This window comes from Notothenia rossii, assembly GCF_949606895.1.
Source record: "Notothenia rossii genome assembly, chromosome: 10".
Taxonomy (NCBI): Eukaryota; Metazoa; Chordata; class Actinopteri; order Perciformes; family Nototheniidae; genus Notothenia; species Notothenia rossii.
The window spans coordinates 18766933-18784464 of NC_136908.1; the positions used below are offsets into that span (position 1 = coordinate 18766933).

The window sequence follows — 17532 nt, forward strand, 5'->3', positions numbered from 1 at the left end:
ATCACCTAAGTTCCCTAAAGGCGAACAAATTATCTTTAATTTAAGATGATGCTAGGTTGTTGGTTTTTTCTTAGGCTAGATAATTAAACCATTACCCAAAATAGCATGGGAGGCTGTACTTTGGAACTGTGTTGCAGCGAGCTATAAATGGCAAAGCTAGCGTGCTAACAAACTCAACATGGCATTCACATGGTGAACTTAAGTAGGATTGTTCACTATGTTCACCATTGTTGTCAATGTCTTTTGAACACATTTCAAGCCTATACAACAGACAACTTATCAATAAGGTTATTATAATTCTTCTTGAGAGGGAAATACAAATCTGAGCCAAATATTTTTGCAATCCATCAAATGCTTTTTGAGGCCAACATTTCAACCCTTAGACTCCTGCAAACCATACCACAACACACAAAATCTCAAAATAACCCCAAAAACACGGTCATGGTTTTCCAAAAATATCTTTTTTTATTTCACATGAAATGTTCACATTTAGCATATTTATCAAACAGGTCTTTTTATATAATCTTCTATATATATATATATATATAAATATATACATATTATACACTTTTCTTACTTACACATGTACAAAATTAACAGGAATTCAGATTTTAAAAAAAGAATGACTTTTAAATCATACACAGTTGTGCTTTGTGGATCAAGCCAGCCTGTCAGGTGAAGTTGTGCTCGGCAACTCAGTTTGATGCCTTGTCTTGTCTGTTGTGAACTTGTTCAAATCATAAATTAGGGTTTTAATTATTCTGAATGTCTAGTCAACTTTACTTTATGTTGCTAGATGTATATGCTTGTGTTGAATATATGAATGAAAGCACCGTGGCACACAGGGTTAGGTCCTGTATTTATAAAAGACACCAGCACTTCATGTCAGGCAGTTTAACTAATACAGCGGCAAAGATCCAACAAATAGAGAAGTCCAGCCTCTCTGCACGCACACACAAGCAGTGTTTGCTTTTGGCAGAAAAACATTTTGTCTCACCACTCTTTCAAATCAATTGCTCCCTTTTTTTCTAACTCTCACACTCTTTTTCTTTCACACAAGTACTAACTCTACCAGGAAGAAAATAAGAAAAAGTCCCCCGGTTGCCAACAGTAAACATTTCTTTTTAGGAGCACATGGTATATACAGTAAACTTCTCAGCTGCAAATGTTATAAATTATCTTCACAGAATGTACACATAACACAGTAAATGTAGTGTGCTTTAATGTCCGTCATCTGATGTCAGTGTGTGTTTGTCTGTGTGTAACACAGTTGTGGAGTGTGTGTTGGTGTTTCCGTACTGTGTTGTATTAGTGCTACAGTAAAAGCACATGGTCGATTTTGCAAAGGAATTGTAGAGCCCGCGTGCCTGTCGATGCTACATTTAGAGAAAGTAATCACTTGGGACATCAATGCCACTCAATACCATTACGATAACAATACAACAAATAGTACACAATACTCAAGGGTGGAATAGTGTACAAGTTGGAGAGATGACTGATCTTTGGCTCAAAAGGTAGGAGATAACTTTTCCATTGAACGTGGATACATCCCGTCTAAATGTATACAATTCAAAGAGAGTTGCGCTTGATTGTTCTTCTGGTTCCAATTCAGCTTCATCCCATTATCATTAAGGGTTATCATCCAAAGAGGTTCATGTTTTTCTGGAATGAGTCCTATAAAATAAAAAAATCAAGGAGAGCTTTTCCAAGAAAAAAATAGTCACTTTTTGAAAAATGAGGCAAAGCTCACACACTTTGTCTCAGGAGTTAGTTACTCAGCACGTGAAAGTGCATTCGAGTCCATCTGTACTTTACAAGCTTCAAAGGTCTTTGCCAGTGGCCAGCACTGGGCACAGAGAACTGTCTTTTTGAGTCAGTGGTTTCATCCCCACGGACTGTCTTCATTGTAGTCCCTGAAAAAAAAGAAGTCTGCTAACAGCAGTTCTTTCCTGTCCTTTCAGTGCAACAAAAGCAGTAATGAAAATGGGACTAGCAGTGAGAGGATCGAGAGGGAGGAAGCCGTCACTGCAGAGTTTGACCGTGCACTCTTCTGGACGTCTGGCAGGACTACAACTGGGTCATCTGCTTGAGAATGAGAGATAAAGAAGACACATTAGGACCACATATTTACACCCTAATGTAATCCTGAAAGTGGTCGTATTGTTCAAAGGTCAAGGATAATTAGAAAGGACTCAGGGTTGGTCGACATACCTGCAGGCAGTCTGTTGGTCGGGTTGTGAACCCCGCCCCCGGCTCCAACTGCAGCCCCACCTGTGCCTCCTTTAGCCACTCTGGCTTCTTGAGAGCCTGAAAGACAAGAAAATTGCCATCAACTACTCTGCTTTGGTCTCACAATACCTTAAAGGACTGACTGTGGCACTCTCTTAACAGCCACAAGGGTGGTTAAACTCACCATCAACGGCTACGACGTCCACCTTGAGCCTGAGGCACTCCTTTCCATGGTGGTGCAAAGGTTTGGCTGTCGGGAAGAAACAACACAGTCGTTAACATCCCAACTAATGCACTTATCACTTATCACACACACACACACACACACACACACACACACACACACACACACACACACACACACACACACACACACACACACACACACACACACACACACACACACACACACACACACACACACACACACACACACACACACACACACACACACACACACACACACACACACACACACACACACACACACACACACACACACACACACACACACACACACACACACACACACACACACACACACACACACACACACCTTAGGAGGCCATCTGTGACCCGCGAAGTGTGTCTTGTCCTGCAGTTTATCTAATTACAGCCATGGTCAGGGTGACAACACCGCCTGGTCTTTGTAGTTACATTCTAGCGGGGTATTGTATCAACTTTGGCAAACTGAGAAGCTTAATAGGAGCATTTGTGTTCCCCTTTAAGATTAATTTAAATTAAATGTATATTTTATTTTCTGAATTTCTTCCCTGTATAACCAAACTCCATGCAACATTAATGACATTCACTTTGCCAAAGCTCTACCTACTGCTGATAAGCAATTAACAACACCGCCCTTACTTTCCATGCTTTAAACATTCAGTACAAATATTGGAAAATATAACTTATCGGCTAACACGGTGACACATCTACAACAAAGCTATATTGACACTTACAGATATAATAGTAGCTTTCTCCTTGGCGGAACTCCTTTCCCAGAGTAAAGGGAGTAAAACGTTGGAACTTTTCCGAGAACTTTTCAGCGGCGTGAGGAGCAAATGGATGGCCGCACTCCCAACGCATCTGGTCGTATGACTGAGGCTTGCAGATGTCAAAGTCCTCACGCTCCACCATGTAGAGCACGTATCGCTCAGCATCCAGCAATGGCACCTCACCCTCTGGGTAATGGGGGCAGACGATGTCCAGGTAGTCATTGAGCTTGACCTCAACAGTGTAGTCGTCCTTTAGAAATCTGCGGGGAGAAGTCAGATAGGGACGGTTAATCAAGTGGCAGGAGACTGATAAGCGTGGTTATAGCATTGGAGCGGTGATAAATATCAGCCTCAAAACCTGTGATTATATATTGATCGGCTGCACGCCCTATACAACAGGGAAATCAGAAGAAAGACTAAGAGGCCTGGGATTGAGAGATAGAGAGTGTTTGTGAGTGAAGATGTGTGTGTGTTGGAGTTGAATGAAGAGAGAAAACGCAATAAGGGGAAGAATTATCCTAGAGGACATGGGCATTAATATGGATGAACATGAAGCCAGTGTAGCATGGCTGCTTTGTGGAGTTAACATCGAGTGCACATTGATCCCATGTCCACCAGGAGTTCAGTGATGTTTACAGAGAAACATTAGCAGTCAGTTAGCCCGCCAAGACAGGAGATGAGTATTGACATCTGCAGGGCTACACACACACCAACACCCAAAAGGCAGAATGCGTAATCCTAGTTTCACCTTAACAGAAGCAGACACACACCTGAGTTTACTGAAGATAGGGATACAAATAAAAATGTCACATGTTTAAGTCATTCATTAGGGTCAGAGACAGGCGGGCACATACAAAATGCATCTGGTGACAGCCTGTAACCGTTTCCCACCACACTCCCTCTCATTACAAACACAGAGACACAGTCAGACTGTCTGCCTCCCCTCATCCCTCCCTTCACTCCTCCGCCCTTTTTACGAGTAAACTAAACTCCTGCCCTCTCCTTGGACATGGGTCAAAAGAGCACTCTTAGAAAAAAAACTATTTAGCGCTTCCACTTCTAATGTCCCCCACCAACACTTTTTAAGTATCACTGAAAGAGTTCAACAACACACTCCGAGGCAGTTTAAAATGACCCTATCTCAACTTTCCATGATTCCTCCTGGATTTTCTTCTTTAGGAGGCATTATGAATTTATCTCCGGGGAATTGTCACTGAAGGTATTTCAGCTTTGTCCCCTTCCCCCTGACTGAGTGACTACTTTAGGGGCGGCTCACAGCTAATGCTCTCTTCTCAGCCAAAGCCATCTATCACCGGCCTGGAGCGGTAGCTGGCAACACTCACACACTCACACACACTTCCCAGTAATTCCCATCTATCAACAACCTAAAGCAGTAGCTACCTACCATTTGCAGCCACCAAAACCACACACACACACACACACCTCCTCTCCCGGTACTGAGCTCCAAAGCGATGCCTATCAGTTTACCGTCTCCTACTGTTCTGCATCACCAGGGGTTCTGAAGGAGTGGATGATATTTGACAGACTTCAATATTTTCACAACACATAGGGAGAATGTGTGTCTAATATAGGGTTTTGTTGCTTTTGCAATGAATACATGGCCGGTTCACCAGGTTTCCAAAAATCCAAAGCAAAAAAGAGGCAGGGAGCCAGTTTTGAGTTACTGACTGCTATTTAATCTACAAGATTTCAAAGACTTATGAGTTCCCAAAAGCCTAAAGGGTGCTAATCGGACACCTTTAGCTTGGGAAAAAACAAAACCTTCCCACTGTAGTAGGTTTTTCTTTGAGAACTCTGCTGTTTTCTCATAAAACCCCTAAATGTAACAAGCCACATTTGGGGAGTTTGTGTTTGTGTGACAAGGTCCATATGTGTGACTAACGATCAAAGTGCACAGGCCCCTGCCGCTCGTTAGCTGCTGTTGTTGTTTTTGGCCAGGGGTCTCCCTGGTACCCCCGGTAAAAGGACAGACGCAGTGGCTCCAAACACAGGGCCCTGACTCCTGCACCCCCTCTGCCCCGCCACCCCCCCCATCCCTTTACCCCTCTGCGCCTGACTGCATTCCCTCTATACTGATGACCAGATTAGCCGGCAACACCATTACAACAGCAACACGGCCCGTTAGAAAACAACCACCTTTTCAGGACTCCGATGAAACTTCCATCCAACTACACTGATTATAGTGTGCCCCGCCAACTTTCAGGGGGAGAACAATAATTATCATTTTGCCACGGTCCAGACAGCTAAGTGCTTATCTGCCGTTTGCCTGCCACGCTCTATTTACCAGATTGACACTAAAGTGTTTTTTCCCCCTGCCACTTTCAATTTCAGTTGAATCGATAACACTATTGAACAAACAATGTTGTCTGCTTTTGCCTGACTGAGTTATCATCCCCTTGCAAACAGTGAAAACACACACAAACAAACTCCCTATCCCCAAACCCTCCCTTGCTCTGAGCCCGGATTACAAACCGGTTGTGGTATGCTCCCAATGTGTTCATCAAAAGGGGGTCGAAGGGGGGTGCAATTAAAACACAAAAAAGGGTATTAAAGTCACCCTGAGGGGGGTAATTATGCCCTCCTGCTCCCCACTTCCCAGCCCCTTTAGGCTGAACGTTTTGAGGGGAGGCGTAGGGCATGAATAGTCGTGGGCAGGGGGGGTCAAAGGGCTTGAGTTGGAAATGGCTTTTTAAGTTTCTCTCAGAGTTTCCATATGAGCGCTACTGTTGCTTTATCAATGCCACTGTTTCATACAGTGTCTCTATTCACAATGTGCCTGCGCTGATTGAATAACTCACTTAGCAGAGAGAACAGTGTCTGAATACACACCCGGGGAGGCTGGCTAGCTCCTTTTATTAATGACAAATAGTTTTAATTATCCTGCTGCCTTTTGTTCCCCTCCAAGGCCCCCGCATTGAGACGTTCCACATCATCTGCTTAATCAACTGATTGGAGAAACGCACTTCAAAGCGAGTTTAGGCCTCAGTGTGAAAAGGTTTAGCTAACAGAGTCAAATCATGTCACCTTCACTTTAGCAGACACAATCCTCCCCCCCCCCCCATTGTGTGTCTCTTTTTATTCTCCTCCGCCAGACTGTTCCCTCTCTCTGTCGATGGGCTGCCTTGATTTATTCCCATTGTTTATCCAAGGATGCTCTCTTGAAATGACAGTGACGCTTTGAGCTCCAGCAGAAGTAACCGCATGGAGATGTTGTATCCTCTCCTTAAGGATGATTTGTAGAGATATGGCAGAAACGCAGTGAATGTGTGCATGTGTGTCCGTCTCAGCGCGAGACATTTAAATGTGTGATTGTTTGTGTTGGAGTATTTACGTGTGTGTGTGTTACGTCGGTAGAGCTCTGAGAAATGTGGGAGTGTGTTTCAGTCATGATAAGGTAGAAAAATGCAAATAATGAGCACCAACGATAACAGAGAGGGAATGTCAAGTGGACAAATGTGTGAGTGTGAGTGTGTGTGTGTGTGTGTGTGTGTGTAGGGGTTTTGGGTGGAAAATTGACTACAAGATGTTCCCTGCTACTCTTCCTCCTACCCTAAGAAGGAATTTCTGATTTATTGGAGCCTCTTCAGGAGCAAGAGTCTAATCTCTCTTCTTTAATCTCTCTGGCCAGCATTTTGCTTTCTTCTCCACCTCTAGCCCCTCCTTTCATCCGTCCATCACCCTCTCATCTCTGCACTCTATCGGCCTGTGGAATGCTGGACCTCTGAGACGAAGAGGCCGCGAAGTGGATCAAAGGTCGGACAATCGCCGAGTCAGCACCGGAGAATTTTATACATGAACAGTCAGCGAGAAGGAGCTTTGAGTCTTTTAAATTCTATAGACGTTCACTACAAGGGAAATCATTCTTATTGAACATTGATTAAGATCTATTTAAAAAAGGGCACTAAAGGCCATCGAAGGACCAACTGCACATACTGTATTTTACCAATAGTGATGCAACTAATGATTATTTTCATATTGGTTATCCTGCCTATACTTTGATTAAATTCTGATTGATTGTTTGGTACATCCTAATGTCTCAAAGGGGATGCCTGGTTGCCAGTCCATAATACTTGATAGATTGTAAGATACAAAGCAAAGGAATATCAGGAACTGTCCATATTTGAAAAGCTAAAAAACTAAATGTTCCGCCATTTTGGATGTAATATTAAGTTCAATCATTCATTCAAAAAGTCTGCAATTATCGCGCTGTGGTTCAGCTAATTGCTGCAACTCTACTGACCTCCATATCTAAAAACAGGGGCTTTAGTCTACTTAACCTGTGCCATCACCCTGACCACATAAACATGATTATTTTCCTCCCGGCTTTTACACACACCATTAATGTGACCCAGTAAGGTTGCTGGCCTTCGTCACAGATGAGTGAGCCGGAATGTGGGGACCACCTAATCGGCTCGTTCAAGCCTGGATTAAAGGGTGGCGCATAGGCTGCGCTGTGGTCCATTCATCAGCACCAGACCCTGCTTAATACAGGGGCTTAGAGAGTGGACAGTGAGGGCCAGAGAAGGGGCCGAGGGGCTGGGGAAAGAGTAAGGGGTGAGTTAGGCAGGCAGGGTGGAGCTTTTTTTCCATCCCCATTGTTCTCACACAGAGAAGTTTTGGAGTTCAAAAATAGACACACTGACTATGAACATGTGTGTGTGTCCATGGTAGCAGAGGGGAAAGTGAGAGGTGTTAACAGAGTAATGAAAGACACATAACACAAGGGAGCCATTTCTTTCAAGATATATCTGTGATAGCAATACTCCACGGGAAGGTGGCACATCAGATAGAGTTGAAATATTTGGAGGTGCATCATAAATTTAGTCAAGCGCCACATTTTAACGTAATTGCTCAACTGTTTTTGTTTCATCTGCCTTATCTATTCATCCATCAATGTCAGCCATCCCCTCCCACTCTCTGTCCGTCTTTCATCGCCCAATAAGCAAACCAGATCCTCATGTCAACTCTGTTCCTCCCCCCAAACCAAGACTTGCTGAACCAATCACAAAACTGTTTCTGGTGGTATTCCAAATATGCAACTTTTTGACCCACCATTTGCCGAGCACAATGCAGCGTGGGTTTGCTTGAGTCGTCATAGAAACAAATAGGCTCTAACTCATTGGGCTCCTCCTTTTTAAACATAATATTTCAGTCTTCATTCTTTGCATCGTTTGACTTTATGTCATCCATCTCAATCAGCTTTCCGACGTCTTTCATTCAACCTTTGTCCGTCTGGTTCATTGGTCATTCTGCCGGCGTTTCTGGAAGACCTCGCCAAGCGACAAAGCTTTAAGTCCAGCAGAGAAATAATTGGCCTATTCCACAGCACTGAGGAGGCTTAGATAAATACATATGCTCTTTCCAACTGTGGCACTTTGTCCCATGAGCCATTTGTAACTTATAAAGGTCATAACACAAAGGTCACCACATTTCTCAGGGGGAAAATATCTGTACAAGAAAATTGATTTTTCTGGATTGATTTCCACAAGGAAAAACTTCCATAGTTGTGCTTTTTGTCTACAACATGGTCTGACATGTGGATAAATGAATTCCATGGGGAAATAATATATGAGTATAGGGCAAACTTATTAAATGGCCATTTTAATGAATGTAGTGGTAGTACTTATTCCTAGTAGTAATAGTACAACTGGCCTCTAGGGGGTGGCAGTATTTGCTGTGGATACATGTTTACACACTGAGCCCAGACATCCAACAAACGGGAGATAAAAGGCAAGAAAAAACTTAAGTTACACAATGAGCCTTATTTACACAGCAAGGCAAACACAATGGTTTATTTTCAAAGATAATATCTGACTCTTGCTGGGAAATTCTTCCACATCTAAACACATATACACTGCTGAATGTCACCAAGACTTGACAAACAAGTCTGGAGGACACACATTCTCCATCTCTACCTCACATTAACCATGAAAAACATAATTAAATCATAAATCTGTGTATTCATTCAGTTATTACTCTATGATCTTTGTGTGGGGTTGCAGAGATGCAAAGCATTGCAGAGAGGAGGAGCAGAGTTGAAAGGAGCACGGGAAGTCTGCTGCGAAGATAAGGAGGAGGCACAAGGATGGGCAGGGGGCAAAGAAACACTGGCAGGGTTGAATGGGGTGACACGGATCAGAGGAGAATCCCAAATGGAGACACAGAGGTTTGACAGCAGTGCAGGCGGATCCGTTACCATCCTCAAGGCTTCCACAGTTGAGCACATCCCTCATTAAAACAATGAATCTACTTATTCTGTGAGATTCAAACTAATTCATTCCTCAAACAAGCCTGGGAACTTTAATCAAATCCCAGGTCCAGGCTTTTAAAGTCTTGCGTGCCTTGGGTGTGAGAACTGTATTGTTTATTGTGCAGACAGGATACGCTGTTTTCCCGGGAAAAGACGTAGCAAGGAAGTGCAGCACTTCATAGGGAAACACAGAGCAGACAGCATGCAGACTTTTGTAACGCCGTAAGCACGCCTGCGGGAAATGAAACCTTTGGCCTGATTCTCCATGTAGTGCAGTCAATAAAACAAGCCCTCTCGCCATTGAGACTGCAACAACAAGTAGGAATATTGAACTGGAAGAGTATAAACACAGGGAAAGGAAACTCAATCTTGTCAATTTGATCACCGGCGTTAAGTCTTCTTCCAGACGATTACAGACTGTTAAGATAGGAAACAACAACACACTTCAATGAGCACCAAGCCCATAAGAGGCGATTACCATCCGTTGGACAATCACTCAGAGTATTTTTCCCCAGATTGAATTCACCAGACAGATTACAAACCAGATTAAGGGAGGTGGGAGGGGACAGGCGTTTCGAGAAAAAGATAGACAGAGAATTCAGGGAAGGAAAGGAGCTTGGGGTTTAGAGCGAAGGCTGGATTAGGAAGTGAACTGGGAAACCTGGATGTTTTTCAAGGAAAGTATGTTCGGTTCAGATTACTTGGAAATCGCAGAAGGCCCGTATTGTGTGCACGCTGACTACCTACAATCTTATCTTCAATCCCACAAACATGTACGCTCCCACATGCACGGAAGGCAAACAGACACGGCAACCCACTCCTATGTGTATACCTTTGTTTTTTTCTTCATTCTATGTCCTGTCTTTTACTGATTTGAGTTCTCAAACTGGCTCTACCACTTCCAGAAACACACTCAAGAGGGGAGAAGCACACACAAGTGAAGAAGATGGGGAAAAAAGAAACAGGTTTTCTGGGAAGACTTGAGTGGCTTTTCATAGAGAGGTAGAAGAAGGAAGCTTTAAGAAAAGAGAGCAGAGGGGGGGAAAGCATGAAGGAAAGGGTGCCTTGTGACGGATCGCCATGGGTGCCAAGAACGATAACAAAATTCCACACCTCTTAGCCTGCTTCCCTCCTTCCCCCCCTTCTCAAAGAGCCAGAGTTGGAGGTGAGGAAATAATAGACTGAAAAGGGACAGCTTGTAAAGTTGAGATAAAAGCTGGTGAAGGAGCGAAGGGGACCAAAAAGACAGGAGGGGGAAGAAAGAGAGTTTCCCAGAGGCTGAGCCACGGCCTGAGTGGCAGCCAGTATTCAGGGACCACCGCCGTGACAGAATGACTGACAGATTGATAGAGGCTGTGCCACTTCATCACACGGCCAACTCTGACCCACAATCAGTCACACCAGTTACTATTCTCTTTCTGTGGCTCACTGTGAAGACCATTACCCAATTTGTATAGGAAGGATCACAAAAAACCCATATTGACTGGATAACTACCAGAAAAACCCTCCATGTGGGTGAAACATACCTTAAATAACTCCCTCATCAAAATCTGAATACGGGTAATTTCCAACTGGGTTTTTCCCATACAGGGAATTTGCTTTGGTGTATTGGTACATGGCATAAACAATGTATGAGAATTGAAATTTAAAAGCAGGTTTCCAAAAGCAGGAAACATAAATATAGAAGAATCATACCAGAATATGAACAAATACTGTAAAGATTACAATAAGAATCTTAGTATATAAAAGAAAACATATATAAGAACATTAAAAAAGACAATAAAATATGTACAAGAGAAATAAAACAATGTATAACAAATATTTGTACAATACATTTGAAATAAAAAAAGGTTGAGTTTTATATGTTTGAGAGGGGCTTTTGTGTTGTCATTTGAGCCAATACGACAAAAAGAAAGCATATTCAATAAAAAAAAAAATGTAACCACTGTGCCAGCCATGGCTAACACAATCTGGAAGTTGTTTTTAGCTAATTTAACTAAATCCAAAATATTTTTAGAAAGGCATTGCAAAACTTCAGATTCAGAACGGATTAGCTCAAAACGGTGTCATATCAGAAAAGGTGATGATGAGGATGATGTTAAATTAACAGCGGATCAAACACGTGCATGGAGAAAGCCATGAAACAGTTAACAGACTCACACAAGTGGAGAGCACAGCACCAAGTTGAAAAGGGAACCTGGCCAAGAAGAGGGGGAGGGAGGTGCTGGAGCGAGGGAGAGACAGGTACAAAGCAGAGGAGGGGTGGGGTGCGGGTGGTGGTCTACTCATGCTCTGTCAGCAGGGAAAATAGGGGAAAGGGAAGAAGAAGCAGTGAAAGAGCAGATTATTGCCTCACATAGGAGCTGTGGAGTCCATAGGGCTCCAGGGACGATGTTAACATCAATCACAACTGTGTGGCACATGTGTATATGACTGGGGTTAATGTGTACGAGAGTGTGTGAGTCACTTGAATCTGGTGGTCACACACACACACACACACACACACACACACACACACACACACACACACACACACACACACACACACACACACACACACACACACACACACACACACACACACACACACACACACACACACACACACACACACACACACACACACACACACACACACACACACACACACACACACACACACACACACACACACACCTCTTTCTGGGAATAAAGCTGTGCTGGTGATTAAGCTGTTGCTAATCAGACACAATGGTTACATACAAACTAACAACGAAAAGGTCCGAAAATGCTGAAAGACACATTGTCAGGACACATTTCACTCATGCTGAAACAAAGTAGTCGTTAAAGTACTGGCAGATAGACCTTGGGAGGAGGCCCAAAGGTGCGCTTTGCACACACACTTCAGTGTTGAGCAGGGCAACTGTGCATGGATGAGTGTGTGTTTTGCTAAATCCCTCAACAAACACGCTGAGACAAAGGAAATGAGTTGCACCACATGGGCCATAGTGATCAATCTGAGATTAATTTAACGTTATGACCAGCGGGAAGGAACAACAAACCGAGGCTAGGAAACAACCCCATCTCATGAGAGAACAGATGGACGTCAACACCCTGTTTCAAGTAAGGGTCAAAGGGTAGACCAGAATCCTGGGGTTGATGAAAGTTTTCTGCGAAAACAGGATTAAGAGTAGCCAATGGGAGAGATTTAGCACAGTCATCCAGAAAAAAAACAGCAAATGCAGAAGGACGGATTACAAGTAAATATACAGGAATGATCACATAAGCAGGGCGACAACAAAACACTTTTCCATCTGGGACTTCGTTCTGATTTTCAGCTAAAGGCTTTGTCACTATCATTTTGACTTTTTCTAGAAACTTTAAATTCTGTAGTTTTAACCACAGGGGAGATCCAACGGGAAGCAGTGATTGCAAGTTATTCGGAGAACATTTGGAAATCTGGGTGTTTGCAACCAAGATAAGACATGTGTTTGCACAGCGGAGAGAGTGAGCCCAACACTGATTGATTTAGTAGCTGTGATTGAATGTCCTGGTTTGTGATTGAGTGATTGTCTGCCAGGAGTCTCTGTTTGTGCTTGCCCGGCACAGCAGGAGTGTTTGTGTGTGGGTGAAAGTAGAAGTTCATTTGTGGTGTGTAAAACTAACCCTCTTTGTACCCCGAGCCATTTCACCCCAGTCATCATCAAACATAATTCTAATTGACCCCCACTTATTGTGAATGGCCCCTAACCCCGACAATTTCAGCTCCAATTTCTCCTCCCCAAGCAATCCATCTCTCTCCCACAGCATGACCTACTGGCCAGGCCTCAAGTTACCTCCTCAGTCTCTGTCATACAGCATTATTACTCGTCTTACCACCTGAAATATGAACACCCCTATGTCTCCCTGACAGCCACGTAAACCCCATGCGATATCTCTTGATTTAGGAGATACTGCAGCCTCCCACTCCACACAAAGGTTAGGGCTCTGTCAGATGTGGAGGATATTGCAACTGATATTTCAACACATTGGGCTGTGAGTCAGACCTGTAAAACCAACATGAAAACTATAACTTTTTCCTTGAGAAAAGAATCCTCCCCTATAGGATTTAAGCTCAATGTAAGGAGATGCAACAGCACCAAAATAAAACAAATCACTCTCTTTTAACAGTGCAAATAAGCTGTTTGATACATGGTTAAAAAATGGCTGCACTCTTAGAATAATAAAACTCTAGATAAGACACATGTGTGCATAAAGAGTACAATAAAGTTTCCAGAATCTGTCAAAACATAACCTTGCATTTTTCTGTCCATGAAACACATCATTTAAACAGATTAAACCGAGCTAGCTTCCCTCAAAAAATGAGCTGTTATCTCAATGTCAGCTGAAAAAGATAAATAGAGAACCTGATGCAACAAATCCCAAAAGCATAACACATATTGCGAAAGGACTCAATTTGAACAGGTTAGACAAAGTATTACAGATAAACAGCAGCATAATAACAGGTTCGAGCCCAAAGGGAGGAAGGGGGGGAGGGAGAGAGGCTCCTAAATGTCTTGCATTATCATGTCAACAGCAGCCAGTTGCTTCAATCACAAATTCATCACAACAGGCTCACTGAAATGCATCTGAATATGGATCATAATGATGCAACATGCACTGAGAATAAGCTTAAAAGATATTGAAATGTTTAAGATTCCAAACAATCTTGTTTTAGCATTGCTGGATAAAGAAGTGTGTGAAAGGGTGCGTTAGGGGCAATGTATAAAAATAAGAAAACATCAAATTAAAAAAGGTATATTTACTTTGGGTTGGTGCTGTTCCAGTAGACGCTGTGTCGCTCCGCTGAAGCAAACCAGGCGCAGACGCTCACAACGAAGCCCACAATCCAAACCAAATCCATGGTGGAGAGGAGTGGAGGCGTGCAGAGGGAACACAACTCAGGTAGGCTGTGCAAAAAAACCCGAAAAGTTCACAGAGAAGAGCTCGTTCGCTCACCTGTAACCTGCACGCTTAGAAAAACACTTCAAGCACGCAGCGGTTGTAAATAAATAAATAAAAAGTAACTAGATTCGTAGAAGAATATCAACCGTAGACGGGTCAGTTTAACTCGTCAAATCCGTAGTGAATGAGAGCCTGTGTTGCGTGGTGGCTGATTTTGTGAAACGCCCACAGCCACAAGCCCCGCCCCTATAACAGCGGACCAATCAGAGGGCTATCCGAGAGACGCGAGCTCTGCAGCCTTCTCCATATGTAACCCACTGAATGTTAACGTGCTTTTATTATTAAACCTGCAGCATGTCTGAATTATTTTTATTTTTATTTGAATTGATACATTTATATTTCTGGATTTATACAATATTTCTGGAAGTATGTAACATCACACAGTTTAATTTTTGCAAACAAAATGAACAATAATCTTACGTTTTTTCAATGTAAAAATAAAGTCACTTTTTGTGAGAAAAAAAAACTATAATGTGTTTGTACCTTTTACCTTACCTTTAATCTGATCATGCTCTGTGATTGACTGTAGTTATAAACCACAGTGTGAGTCATTGCCTCTGTCATGTTGCATGTGGGCTCAAAACTAGTGTTGTGAAACAGGAAATCATTCATCGGCTATTCATCTGATATATATTTAATGTGACTCGCTTGCATGTAAAATAAACATTTCAATTGCACTTGCATCATATACGTTCTCTCCTAAACAGGTAACATCTAACCAACCTAACACCTAAAAAAATACAGGTAATAAAACACCACATATTTAATAAAGCAGCTCTCTGTAAATTGCACACAGTTGTTGAAGTTATATATAACACATTTAAACTGTTAATTTTTCCTCCAGAGCTCTTATCACTGCAGTTTTATACCTTTGCATGAGTCCTGGCAACATCTGGTGAGTTTTCACAGTGATTTCCGGAAGTGAAAAATAAGGGTTTTTATCTTACAGGTTTTCTATGACTCCTTTCCCCTATGTGTTGGTTTTACATTTATTCTAAGGGTGTTCATTTGAAATATTGACATTGAAGTAAAATCCTCCCAAAATGTATGAGCTTTTGTAATCATTTGCGTAGAGACTGTGCCTTAAACTGGAAGCAGATAACCTCCATGCTGTCAGATACATTGCAAATCCAGATTCTCATTTTCTGTTCCATTGACATGGATAATCTGGACAGCGAGCTGCTTGCTCAGCCTAGTGAGTCATTTTGCCAGAGGGGGTTTTCAAGCCTGCTTCTGCTTGACATGGCACTTTATTTGCTATGCCTGCTAAGCAGCATAACAGCTTTCAAAGGTATCACAGCAAACAACAACATTGTAAAGTGAGTCAAAAAGAGGGGCACTCATTGTGGATAATAGATTGTAACAGCTAATTACACAGAGTTTGCAGAATTTACTCCATATTGGGACATAGATAAGATTCAGGGATGTAATCAGATACACTTTGTGTGATTTTGGTCCATGTTTAAGAACAAAATGAAGGTCAAGCAGAGAGGCATACACTCCTGATGTAACAAGAATGTAACAGTAAATCTGAAATATATTGCAGAGCAAGAAAGGATAGAGTAAACAGTGCATTCTTAGAGTATATTAGGCTTTGTGCAGCCTTGAAATGTAGCCTTTTTAAATGTGAAGTTTTGGCTTAAATTCCTCCCATTTAAATTGGTTTGGCTACAGGAGACAGTGCGTACATTTTTTGGAAATCTCTGCTGTCACAGAAGGCCTGACAGCTATACGAGATGATTACACGTTCAGGTAGACTGCTGATGAAATCAACAGTTTATCTGACAGCTTAATTGTCACACTGCAATTACATCCAACTCATCTGGTCCTTCAGGCAGATTAAAGCTACCACTAATATGTCTTTACATCTCCTGTAACTCGCTTCAACTCTGTGCCGTGTAAACATCATCTTTGAAAACCACCTCTATGAGACACCCACACTATTCCATCAAGCACTTTAGGTAAAGCTTTTATGTCAGTATTTACTTTACATAGCAAAATATGTAGACTCAAGTGGGGTCCTTTGCATATAACCAACAATATATTCTATGTTTAGTGGTTATGAGTATTCACAGTTCAGGCAATTTGCACTTAAAAATTCAGTCCAAACTGACAAGCCATTTCAGATATAACAGTACAAACACAGAAAGCCACATATATATGGTAATTGTGTGCTCTTCAGTGTCAAGCAGGTCATCCCAAATAATGTGTTTTGTATTCATGAAGAGCGCGCATCCCTGTGGATCAATTTTTGAGAGTTCAATTGTTTTCTCTGGCTCGGCGGAAAGATAAAAGGGTGAGAGGGACTGCCAACGTAATTGCCATTTGCATTGCAATCGAAAACTGTTGTGGAAAAGCTTTCGCCACGCCGCAGACATTATGTCAAAACTCTATCAGGAACCAAATGAGGAGACCTTTAATTTCAAACCAACCTGAATTGCTGAACGAGTAAATAGAAAGATGAAGTGGAACAAAACTGCATCTCAGCCCTGATATATATATTTTTTTCTACAGCAGACAGACACACAGGCATGGATCTCTGCAGGATCACATTGAAACCAACACATTGGCACGTACACACATAAACACAACCCTCTCCACCTCAAATCCTGACAGAATTTGCACTGGGCCTGTACTGCGGCATGAAAATAAGATATAGGAAAATGATAGGGAAACCGTTTCATGTAGGCATGGGAACTTCAGTGTCCATAATTTGTTTTTTTTCAACCATTTCGACCGGAGTAATTAGATGATGTCATAGACTTGCACTTTCTGTGATCCTGAAAAGAGGAATAAAAACACACCGGAGTTTTCCTTCTACAATATCTTCATCTGTGTGAAAACACTTTATAATGCGTGATTTGGAAAAATCTCATAACCTGCTGCTTGACGGTAATCATTAACACGTTCTCAGATCATGTGCAGTGAGTCGTCTTATTGTCACTTTCTTCCTCCTTGCTCTCAAGCATGGCCATTAAAGGAGATGTTTGTGTGTCCCTTCACCGTGAGCCCTAATGACAGACTATCATCATGTTCCCATCCCCAAACAACGCG

At 42.3% G+C, this 17532-nt stretch overlaps 1 protein-coding gene across 2 annotated transcripts; it reads right to left on the bottom strand.

The window, feature by feature from the left end:
* Positions 1–442: 442 nt before the first annotated feature.
* Positions 443–14634, bottom strand: efna1a (ephrin-A1a). Of its 2 annotated transcripts, none has more exons than XM_079655330.1 (5): positions 14280–14634; positions 3189–3484; positions 2414–2479; positions 2212–2307; positions 443–2082 (listed from the first exon to the last, which is right to left on the bottom strand). In XM_079655330.1, exons 1-5 carry the CDS (start codon positions 14375–14377, stop codon positions 1958–1960), a joined length of 681 nt encoding a protein of 226 aa, XP_079511456.1. In that variant the 5' UTR covers positions 14378–14634; the 3' UTR covers positions 443–1957. The 2 variants fall into 2 exon arrangements, with proteins under 2 accessions (XP_079511456.1, XP_079511455.1); XM_079655329.1 differs by having other exon boundaries at positions 443–2085; positions 14280–14633.
* Between the last annotated feature and the right edge of the window lie 2898 nt (positions 14635–17532).